Below are 12,073 nucleotides of genomic sequence, written 5' to 3' on the forward strand. Positions count from 1 at the left end.
TCAACTGATGGGAACTAATGAAAAAAGGGACATGGTGAATACTTGAGCGCGGATGGTAATGGTACTACATGAACTGTCCGTGTGTGTACACTGTGTGTACAGTAGGGGGCAGTATAAGACGAGAGGCCGGCGGAAATCCACCAATGACCAAAGAAGAAGTAAAGAAGACGCGCGCTCAGCGGCTCTGCGGCTCTGTTTGAATCACGGAAAGAACCTCTACGGTATGTTTTGTTTTTAACCTTTAATTTTCCCACACAAACGTTGTTTTGACGAGCTTCATATAAAATCGACAGTATCATTGTAACTTGTATTTTGCGGCAGTGCCGTTTGTATCCTCCTCCGGGTCGTCGCGTAACTAACGTCCGCACCGCCCGGAGGTAACGTTGTCAACAACACCGCCAGGCTGCGGTGAACTGAAGCGAGAGCGAACGTGTTTCATGTCTGTTGCCTTCACTGGCATGAAAAAAGAAAATGTCGACGGTCAGTGTTGGAAAATAATACACACTTACTTGAATGGGGTAATCAAGCTCCAGTAACAGTGGTGAAAAGAAGCATAGTAACGAGTTACAGTATCGACATAAAGATATCGTTTAACCATGAATGAAGGCACTCGTGAAGGATGGCACATTTTTAGATTAACGAACATGATATATTGTAGTATGATTGCTGTAAATGTAAATCCTGAATATGTTGTTCTAGATTATTTAACTGAAAACTGAAATGCAACCACAGTGAATCATCTGAGCATTTCTTTTGTATATTTTCACATGCAAGTATGTGTCATATTTTCAGTTTGATGATCTCTTCTGTTTAGCTTCCGGCGCCACCACAATGGCTCAGGGTCATAAGTTTCAGGACCTGGAGGAGATGGGCGAGGCGCTGCTGGAGTACGTCAACAGCACCCAAACGGACAAGCTGGCACTGATGAAAGCCGAACATCAAGCGCTTTTTGACCAGCACGTGGAGACGAAAAAGATTGTGACACAGATTTTAAAAGGCAAGTGAACACGTTTGTTGACCTCTTGTTTCTGTCTCGCTGTCACTTTTCGCCATTCTTCCTTTTTTGAAGTAGTTGGAACACCATCCCCTAGCTATAGTATATATATATGGTTGTGTGTCTCAGACCTGTATCCAGTCCTTCTGATGTTCATCTCCAAATTTCCCTTTCCTCCTTTGTCCCCCCACTTTCACTGTCCATCACCCACAGAAGAGGCTCAGATCGAGGAGAGTGTGGGCCAGAGGCTGCTGGACATGGAGGAGGAAAAGCAGCAGAGGGACCGGGAGCTGGAGGGTCTGGAACAGCAGCTCAGGCAGTGCATGGCCAAGAGCCAGATCACTGACTCAGAATTACAATATCCTTTTTTTTTTTTTTAAATGTCTTTGTGTTTTCAATGTCAAGAGTCAAACCTTTTTACGTGTTATTCATAAATCCCATCCGCCTGCATTCGCCCCTTATTTTGTTAGCATCCTTAACCCTCCTCCAGGTTCCTGAAGGGTGAGTTGGAGAGTCTGAGAAATGCTGAAGACCAGCTTGAGACTCTTCAGAGTGAGGTAGACGAAGACACCACAGAGGTTATCCCCTCAGCAGTGTGAGTATCACATATACATTAAGGAAACTGCTATACTTACTTTGTCTTACTTCCTGGTGGAGCTGTGGTGGGTGGTGCTGTATAAAACACACAAAAATACATATATTAATATAACACTACAGTACTAATTTATCCAGTAAAAGCCCTATAATAGCTGCTTACTTTCTGAAGCTTTCGATGTCCATGAAGTAGTTTCGGAGACATTTTGATTACACATTAGTTTATGTAATACACATTATTATGTTCACCCTCTGTATGTAGCAATGGATACAAACCATGAGCCTTTAAAAAGTTTAATTTATATAAAGTTTCAATAATCCAAGGGCCTTTACATTTGACTCGATGAGAAAAGTCACGAATAAAGGAAACTGAATATAGTGCCTTGATTTTCAAGTCAATGGTATGTTTTGCATTTCATAATACAACAGCAAATTCTTTGGCATATATTTTGTTAATTGATTTATTTCAGTTATTTGTTTATTGTGTTTAACAAATGCAAAAAAACCCCATACTGGTTTACACATTTTAAATGTGAAGATTTGCTACTTTTGTTGGTTTCATATCATTTTAAACTGTATGTCTTTGTGTTTTGAACTGTTGGTCAGACAAATCAAGACATGTGAAGACTTCACCTTGGTCTCGGGCAAAATGATAATGGCATTTCTTTTCATTTTGTGAGATTTTACAGGCATAATTAACTTTTTGGTCATAAAAATAATGTATAGATTAACTAAAATTAGCTGCTGCCATCAATTCAAGAACGCCTCACTTTGTTGAAATCAGCAAAAAAAACAACAACAGAACACAAGATTAAAAAAACTCCCATTTCTATTGAACTCTTTCCATTTAGAAAAAAATAAACTGAAGTTTAATGAGTTTGTTTCGCATGCTACTTCAGTGGTTGCATTCAGGATTTTCTTTTATACCCCCACAGATATGTGGCTCAGGTGTACTACCTAATAACCAAGATCAAGTGGGAATATGAAACACCACCCAACATCTTAAAAGGAGGTACAGTTTTACTCAGTGAAGTTTTTTGTGTGTAAACAGTATCCTGTGTGCTGTCTGATAATATGGCTTCACTTTGTCACTCTTTTTCTCTCCTCCTGCAGTGCACTATGGGACAGACCTGGCGACTCCCATCAACATCGACACCACGGCACGATCTCGGAGCAATGTAAGCGACCAGCTGTGGGGCTTTGTCAGCACAGAGTGGTAGATGAGAGATGGCGGTGTTTACATTATATATTTGTTTGTCAGTTAATGTGTTTGTCGATTGTTTATGTTCAGTATGAAATAATAAATATAAAAAAAAAATGCCTTAGACATGGTTTAGTAGTTTAGTAGAACATGCATTCACCAGTGTTTTGTGGTTTCAGACTATGCTATGTTGCGGCTCGGTCACTAGGTGGCATTGCTGCACTCTTTCGTGCTGAAGCATGTTAACGTAAATGTGTTTAAATTCCTACATGGTTTACTTGGAACAACGCAAACTCAGATGAGATTTTACATAGAACAGGCTTTTTGTTATCGCTCCATACTTGTGTCACTTGATGGCAAGATGGCCTTCTCCATGACAACCGCACAAACTCCCTTTGCTGAGGAAGATGTTGAAAGCTTTAGTAGAGGCTTGTTGGTGGATTAGTCAGATGATTAAGGTCTGAGGTACACTAATGCCATAAAAGCCTTAAGTGTCTGTTCATTAACTCCACCAGTCGTGTACCAAACGTGTTCTCATTAATGGATTATCAATTAACTATTCATTATATAAATGTCAATGTCTTTACAGGGATACTATTAATAAACATACATTGGATTGGATTGCTCCAGCCCCCTGTGACCCTAGGGATAAGTGGTATTGATGGATGGATGGATATCTTTATAATGAGCTGAATATTCCCTACTTTTAGCCGACAAGTTCAACATTATTTTGAACTGTTTAAACATTAGTTTTTGGTTATTTAAGTCATATCTCCATCCAGCCAATTTCGAGTGTTTATTTATTACTTCCAGCTGAATACTTCCACAGTTTATTGATTACTTTCAGCTAACTGTTACCCCTTACAGTTTGATAACTGTTTCATCAGTTTGCTCATTAATTTCTCGCTGTTCCAGCCATTCGTGCTCACCGTTAACTCTCCTTTTCAATCATTTGTTCATTACTTTTAGCTTATCACTCAACTTGTAATTTTACTTAAGACCCTAACATCAAAATATGGACTTTGATTTTTAATCAAATCACAATTGCTAATTTTTTGAACTGACTAGTTGAGCTTTCCACGCGTCCCTAGCCCACTTAATCATTTTTGTAGTCCACACTGGCAGGAGAGATGGATGACATTTCACTGTTCTGAAAAGTAAGGTTTTTGTTTATAGTTTGACACCGGTAACAAATGTTGTTTGGCATCATGATTTGTTACTGATGTATTTAGAAATTAACTTTACACTTTACTGCCATAGGTATCTGTACAAATACATATCAGTAATGAGATGAAGATGCTGGAATATAAATTTCTATGCAGATAATGCCCACACACAAATGTTTCTTCAATCTGCTGATCTGACGATCATCTTGCACCCTTAGCGCTGCTCTAATGGGAACTGAAACTTTCTCGTTTTCTGTGTCCCATCACAGTGCAGAACGTGGTGGGCAGGGTGACGTTGCGAGAGAGGCTCATAGTCACAAGTGCAATTACTTGTAAGAACAATGCACCCACATGTGGTTTCCTTACGATAAACAGAGCATCAAGTCGACGGGTCTGTTGCTGCAAATTCATCCATTCTTCGGGGCACGTCATGTGATGTGGTTTTGACAGGTGGTTTGCACCGAGGCGGGGGATTGTTAGTTATCGAGCTTGTTTTTTTCTTTATTATGCCCTTTATTGCATTACCTTATATTCGAGCAGGCGACTGATGTTTCAGTTTGCGTGTTTATTTTGGCACTGAAGACATTTGATTTGAATGTTACAACACAAGCTCTGGAATTTTAATGGGTTCACTGATAATGCTCAATTTGGTATCACCGTGTTTACTTTGATTACCAACTATCAATTCACTTAGAATCGGTGACTTGTATTCTAACACGAGGATTAGTTCATACAGTAACTTCACTTGTGGATATTTCATTGCTCTTCCTCTGGACTGCGTTTGATTTGCAGCAGGCTCTATTCTCAGGTTATTAGTTTACACAGGTTAGTACAAACTGAGAAAAAGATGGAAATCTTTTAATCTGCAATCAAAAAAAGATTAATAAGCTCATTTCGGTATGGAATAAAATTAATTCATTTGATATCTTAATATGTGGAAAACAAGGACTCATAGTTTTGGATGTAATTCACAGTATTTGTGCACTTTGCACTTTATCTCACTGTGTCTGTACAGTAATAATCACAAAATGGTGCATGTGATGTTCATATTCTAATTTTGTTCTGTAACGGTAAACGGATGTCGATCATCGACAGTTGTGAAAACCCCGACATGAACAAGAGACAATTACTAACCACTGTGTAAACATAATTCACATGTTTATTCAGTGCACATATAAAACTGACATAACTTAAATGAAGTTTTTTCCACAATACAAAATGCAGCTCAAACAAAGGCTATAGATATATTTACAGAGTGTACTAAAAGAAATCATCAGTGGAAAATATATTTAATCTCTTTACATTTATGTACAGTATTACAATTAGGAAAATGTCCCATGTTTATGTCACTAAATGAAATTCCTCAGTTCTCTGAAGCCCACACACTCTTGTCTAGGTTTTGACAGATCTGAAAGACAAGAATATCTTTGTCTTCCTGTCTCGTCTTTCTCGATTAAAAATCGTCGCATAGCATAATTTCATGGTAAGATGAAGTTTATCCCAACAAGAAAGACTCATTTTTGGCCACAATCTCCGGCGTATAACTGCAATATTATAGTTTGTTAAACCAGGGAGGCGTCAACAAACCTCCACTGTCAGCTTTTATTGCTTCTACTCACTCATCATGTGTTGCTACATATGTTCGAGGGACCTCCAAAGCTGCGAAAACCGCCTGGCGCAACTCGCCGTATGACGTCCTCAGAGCGTCTCCAGCCTACCGAGCCTCTGATGTCGGCAGAGCGCACCTCTCCCCAGCACCGGTGCTGACCAAAACTCACATGGTAGAAATTACATGGTTTTGGCTGCAGACTTTGGGTGTGGATGCTCCATGCGCGTAACAACATGTCATTATGTGCTACAAGGGGAGAGGAGATAAGGATAAATCTCATGCTTGGCACTTCAGCCCGGGATCTCAGATTTACAGCATAATGGGCTGCATTTGTGTGACACGTCTTCAACTTCAAAGTGTGAAATGATATTTTGCCTGAACGAACTTCCTCTGACAAATACTGGCCTTGTTTTGTCTCAACAGACGAATGTAATTCTAGTTTTTCCACGAATCTGTTTCGTGACAACACTGTTGTAGAAGTAGGCAAAATGAAAAAAAAAAGTTATTCTCTCTCCCAATTTGGACATTTATCACATACATTGACCTTATGCTGCTCATGAAAAAAAATTAAATAATATTAATGCGTGACAGAGTGCAACATAAAACCTCAGGTCTTCTCACGTCTGCTCCACTTGAGCACATTATGCAACTCAGTTAGTGGTCCAGTTATCAGTCTGCATGCTTGCTCTCGGGCCAAAGACGCGTGTCATGTTTTGCTCATCCTGGGATAGATGGCTTTGACGGTCGAGGGTGTAAAGTTACCGGAGGACACCGTCGTCTCCAGTCCCTCCAGCCTGTGAGAGGCCGCGTCCGTCTTGCTGGTGCTGCACTCCAGGAAGGGGATGCCGATCTTCTTCACCTGTCCGTCTTTTGTGAGGAGGCAGGGTCGGCAGAGCAGCCTGATGATGGCCTTCCTCATGTCCTTGCTGGTCAGGGTGTAGATGATGGGGTTAAGGAGGGAGTTGAACATGGCGATGCCCAGGAAGTAGTCGGCCTTGAAGAGCACCTCGCAGCTTTTGGCCGGACAGCAGAAGTCCAGCAGCAGGAAGATGAAGAGGGGCAGCCAGCACGCGATAAAGACCCCCAGGACTATGGTGACCGTCTTCAGCAGCGCCATGTACTTCTGGGACTTGCGGTAAAGGCCTTTGCGCTGTGGAACTGAGGCGAGCCGCTGGGTGTTGGACTTGACGATGCGGAAGATGCGCACGTACAGCACAACGATGGACATGAGGATGGCGCTGAAGATGGTGATGCAGAAGAGGATGTAACTCTTGGCGTAGAGTGGCAGGACTGTGGAGCACTGGCTCAGCTGTCCCATACAGTTCCAGCCCAGGACGGGCAGGACCCCCAGGAACACAGACAACACCCAGCTCGCTCCGATCAGAGCGAACATCCGCCCCTGTTTGTCGCCCTGGTAAGGCTTCATCCTGACCATGGTGACATGGCGCTCTATGGCGATGGCCAGGAGACTGATGACAGAGGCGGCCAGCATGATGAACACACCCCCCTCCCTCAGGAACCATAGCACTGGGGTCATGTTCAGTGTGTTGGCGCCGGATGTTATGAGGTTGACCATGTAGGTGAAACCTGCGAGCAGGTCAGAGAGAGTCAGGTTGCCCAGTAGATAGTACATGGGCACGTGGAACTTCTTGTTCTTCCAGATGGCCAGCAGCACCACAGCATTTTCTACAACTATAAGCAGGCAGACGAGCAGGAAAGCGATGGCCTCTGGTTTGAGTCCCTCCTTGTACTTGTTCTCCTTCAGTTTGCCCGTGTAGTTGTAGTGCTGGAGGATGACGGCGTTGCTCTGGTACTCACGGAACATCCTCAGCAGGTTTCCTGTCGAAGGCGACATGGGGATCGCAGACGGAGCTACAGCAGCGTAGGCAGCATGGGAAGACTCTGTGACCATTTTTGTTATTTCCCACAGGTATGTGCAGTTTTTTTCCCTCCTCCTTCTCTTGTGTTTTTGAAATTAGATCCACAGATAATGTGTCATATAGTCCTCTGGTTGTGCATTATTTCTTCTTTCTTCTTAAAAGGAGAGAACAAGACGGCAGTTTTGGGGGGAAAGTGTTCTCTTTGAAGCTACGAAACAGGATTTCCTGTGGTTTGAGAATTTGCCTCCATTTAATAAAAAGAAAGAAAAAGAAAAAATTTTCAATGCCAGGGCTGCACACTAGGAGGCGATGAGAGCCAGCCTGCATAAAACGAGAGGAGAAGAATGTTGGTATTAGTGGCAGGAAATAAACACGACCATTTGCGTCAGGAAATGTATTAATTAAGTAGTAAGTATTCAATACATTTAGCAAACCTCTCCAATATCGACAACAGTTAGAGATAATGAACACATAGCAATATGAATCATTGGGGGGGGCTATAATATGTGAAACGTCTACTTGCCGTGGTACCTTTTTTTTTCTTGCAGAGCTTTAACGATGTTTAAGTTTATAGATTTTAAGCGTCATAGTAAAAAGATAAAACACATTCAACGTCTCAGCCCAAGTTTAAAATTGACTTTTTTTTTTCTTAATCAATTTCCCTTAGTGACTATATATATATATATATATATATATATATATATATATATATATATATATATATATATATATATATATATATATATATATATATATATATATATATTAAATCGACGGGACACAAACTAAAATGAACTTTCAACTTGTGTATGTGTTTATGTATCATTTGTGCGTAATTACGCGTAAATGCGCATTTCGTATCCAAACCGGCAAATCAATTACATACTGGACTCCTCCTAGACGGAGTGTATCCCGCTGTAAATGTCCCACATGAAGAAAAAAATTAAATGTCACAGAGAAACATTATAATTCATATTCTGGAGTTCTCCAGACCTTTCTTGGTAACTGTAGAATCACTTTACATGTAGCGGCGACACTGCGCGACCCCGAACGCGCACATTATGGGGCGAACACGTTAAACAAAAAAAGAACTCCACCACGCACCTGTTTTACGTGCAAACATCCAGTGAACGGTTGCAGCAGCAGCAGCAGAAGAACTGTAGTCCCACGGCGGAGGAGGGAGGACTGGTTCTGTCGATCCGCGAGTGCGATGTGCGAGCGGCGCGGGGCAGGACTCAACACACAGAGGGTTGGTCCTCACTGTTCGTGCCCTATGACGATTTGTCTCCCTCCTTCGCCTGACCCCCTCAAGAGTGTGCCCCCCCGGGGCAGGCACAGTCTTGGGGGGCGGCACAGTCTTGAGGGGGGGGGGGGGGGGCACAGTCTTTGAGGGGGAGGGGGGGGTTCAATGTGTGCAATTATGCCAAGCAGATCCTTGCAGCTGTATGTTGCTCTTCAGGTTTGTCAGATTCTGTGGAAATCTCTTTCCCTCCCTCCTTCCCACCCGGTTGATAAAAGAGAAAAACATCACACTCATAAGAAAACTAGAAACAAAGCCACAAGTTAATCCGCCAGTGGAAAAAATAGTAATTTGTGAGCGTGGTGTGGCCTGGCCTGTTTCACAGACTTGCGAAACCCCACATTTCGGAAAATAGCTTACTCCTATAGGCCTCATCTGTAATTATCTTTAAGATCAAATATGGCCCCCTCCCAAACGACAACCAAAAACCAGACATGCATAGATTCTATTCAACTGATTTTTCTGGAAGGCCCCCCTTTAGACATGTTTACCATGGTTACCCAAATTCCCACACAGAAAAATACAGAATCTATGAATATGCAAATATTGTCATGTCCCAAGTTTAACAGCTGCTCACAACATGTTCAGGTCGGCTTCTAAACTAGTTGTGATGTCATGAAATCCTAATTTTAGGTGTTAAACTGAGATTTATTGTGAGCACAGAACGACGTTTCCCCCCCTTCAGCAGAAAGGGGGAAAACAGCTTTCTGGTGTCAAACACACAACATGCCGCTCCAGACTAACACTATTCCTCTTCCTTCTAAATAGTTTTGTATTTGTGCTGTGAAAGGCGTCAAAGTAATTAAGATAGTGTTTTTCTCTGACTGGGATTAAATGAGTTAAATGACCCGTCAGTATATCTCACAGCTGGGGCAAGAGATTCAGATCAAGTCTTATCATTAAAACTCGTTATTTCTCTACCTTCCACTTACTTTCGGTGATTGTTTCCTTAGACATCGATTGGTTGATCGATCAGTTGATCAACGGAAACAGTATGATTTCCTTTTTTTAATGTGAAGACTGAAAAAAATATGCATTAACGGGGATGGAGGCACTTTTCAAATTATCGTGAATCTTTGAGTTATTGTCAGTCTGTCAGAACAATGCTTTAGCAAACATCACCCCAGCTTTAGGGGAAGTGTTAATGGGATTGCCCCCCCACATTTTTGGCCATTTTGTTGACTGAACAATTAATCAGTTAAGTGAAAGTTCTTACTTTTTGCTTCAAAGAGTGTGACCCAGCCCCAGGGTCGAAGCTGAGACAACAAAGGTTTCATAAATGCCACCCTCTTGCATTGATAAATGACAAAAACTCCCCTTTATTCAGTTCTTTTCCACAGTAGAATCATTCTCGTGCTATTTTACGAAACAATGATGATCGTCACAAAAACTGGGATCATCCCAAGCCATTACTGGGACATTGCTGGGACTGTGGCTGAACAACCGGGGTGGAAATTACGCAAGACGAGGGCGGGCTGGACGTGGCCTTCTCCAAACAGGAAGCGGGCCTCATTGTGCCTAGAAAGGAGAGGGATATCCTTGAGAAAAACACAGATGAAGTCATCGGTCAGAATCGACACACAGACGGGGGCCGACGCTACAGGGTGACGTGCCACCAACACTCGGTGCACATAATTGGCAGCTTACTCACTTCCACGCTTGGTATTAATGGAAGATTTTACAGCGTGTATAATGTGTGGGCCCCGGGAGACTAAATCTTGTCTGGTGGTCTCGGCTTTTGCGGCCCGGCAACTTCAGACCTCTATAAATAGTTATTTTCTTTCTCCCTACATCAACAGAATTGTCCTTATTTTAGCCTCAACAGCTCCTCTCGCCACACCTGCTGGTCTGGGATCGGTGTGTTTCTCCCTTCGTCCCGTCTGAAGTGAGGGATTTCCAGCTGGTGTCTGAGCATTGTCCCCACTCCTGACTCCTCTTGTTCTGTCTTCCCTCTCCTCCCTGAGAAGCCCACCCAAGTGATAGCCGGGTTGAGCTTGCCCTCCTCTTCTCGAGCCCCGTCAGCCAAGTGGCAGTTAACCCCCCGCTGTGCCACAGTGACAAGCTCTCAGTGTGCGGCCTCTGATTAGTTAACACACAAAGACGTGACAGCAGGACTCTCTGCTCTGTCTTTTTCTCCCCCTCCCCTCTGTAGGGATCTGCTCCGTCACTGCTTCTACCCCCTCAGGCCAAAAGCGAACTGAGACCGGTGTGGACCCACCCTGTCGTCTCACTGCTGCAGGAGGAGGAGGAGAGGGTGGTGGGGGTCTCCCTGTGTTCAGTATGTTCTGTCCGGCACTCCTGGCTCGGGGTGATTTTTTTCTTTTCTTCCTGTGACGTTAATGTGCTCACAGAGAGGAAGTCGGTCGAGCTCGGTGTTTCCCTGGCTGCTGTTTTGTCAGTGACGGATGAGATGTTTGTGTAAATAATCCCCTAAAGTCCCCGTGATAATCTTTTTTAGCACTGGGCGGACGGGTCGTGTACTTCTTGTTCCTAATGTAAAAACATACGTAGGAGCCCGTGTGTGCTCAGGTGACCCACTGAAAAACATTTCTTTTGTCGCTCACTGTTGAGACCTGTTGCATTCTGGGGTGTAACTGGCGGCGCCCCCGACATTGTATGTGGAGTGTGGCGCGAGTGTGAGGCTAAAGTCCAATACCTTAATAGCTGCTTAGCAGAATCTTTTTCGATGAACATTCAGGCTATGCTGTCAAATGAATAACTCGCGTTTTGAGAAATAATGCTTGTTCGCTTTGACGAGAACACAGATACTTTGAGAAAGGAAACAAAAGCAAAGTCGCGAAATACACCCCCTTCTAAACTACAGTGCATGTTTAACATATTTATTCATTCTATGTGTCAAAGCAAATTTTTTCGAGGGGTCACACAAGATTATTTACTTGTCAGGGGCATTGACTTCCTGAAGTTCCTGGAGTTTGAGTGTGGACCAAACAAACGAGACATAATGTGCACATGTTGCTTGTTAAGAATTCCATCTATGAAGAAAGTGCCGTAAGATTACTGGCCTCTGGAAAGCTGACATTGAACTGTGCTGCTGCGCTGCTAAATAGCCTCCTGCAACCTCCCTGTATTTTGGGGGACTTTAACTATGAATGTCCAACCTCACCAAGCTCTTGTAACACTACATTACACTACATTCATTTTGCTGACGCTTCTGTCCAAAGCGTCCTACAATCATCCAGGCATCAAGGGGCCTTGCCTGAGGGCCCACACTGGGATGACCTGGAATCGAACTCCGATTGTTACAGTTACAGTTTGGTCACTCAGACTGGTCACATAATAGAGATTAACACCGGGGGCAGGACTCCAGA

General features: G+C 43.0%; 2 protein-coding genes across 3 annotated transcripts; one reads left to right on the forward strand and one right to left on the reverse strand.

The window, feature by feature from the left end:
• Positions 1-37: 37 nt before the first annotated feature.
• spc24 (SPC24 component of NDC80 kinetochore complex) lies at positions 38-3,410 on the forward strand. 2 transcript variants are annotated; one of them, XM_035614831.2, is made up of 7 exons: positions 129-221; positions 322-480; positions 815-997; positions 1,208-1,352; positions 1,485-1,589; positions 2,524-2,600; positions 2,702-3,410. In XM_035614831.2, the coding sequence occupies exons 2-7, from the start codon at positions 438-440 to the stop codon at positions 2,806-2,808; spliced, it is 660 nt and encodes a 219-aa protein (XP_035470724.1). In that variant the 5' UTR covers positions 129-221; positions 322-437; the 3' UTR covers positions 2,809-3,410. The 2 variants fall into 2 exon arrangements, with proteins under 2 accessions (XP_035470723.1, XP_035470724.1); XM_035614830.2 differs by lacking the exon at positions 322-480 and having other exon boundaries at positions 38-221.
• A 1,686-nt stretch (positions 3,411-5,096) lies between these two features.
• On the reverse strand, positions 5,097-8,741 carry s1pr5a (sphingosine-1-phosphate receptor 5a). Its single transcript, XM_035614815.2, has 2 exons — positions 8,549-8,741; positions 5,097-7,765 (listed from the first exon to the last, which is right to left on the reverse strand). Exon 2 carries the CDS (start codon positions 7,474-7,476, stop codon positions 6,271-6,273), a length of 1,206 nt encoding a protein of 401 aa, XP_035470708.1. The 5' UTR covers positions 7,477-7,765; positions 8,549-8,741; the 3' UTR covers positions 5,097-6,270.
• Positions 8,742-12,073: the final 3,332 nt, after the last annotated feature.

Source organism: Scophthalmus maximus, chromosome 17 (genome assembly GCF_022379125.1).
Source record: "Scophthalmus maximus strain ysfricsl-2021 chromosome 17, ASM2237912v1, whole genome shotgun sequence".
Lineage (NCBI taxonomy): Eukaryota > Metazoa > Chordata > Actinopteri > Pleuronectiformes > Scophthalmidae > Scophthalmus > Scophthalmus maximus.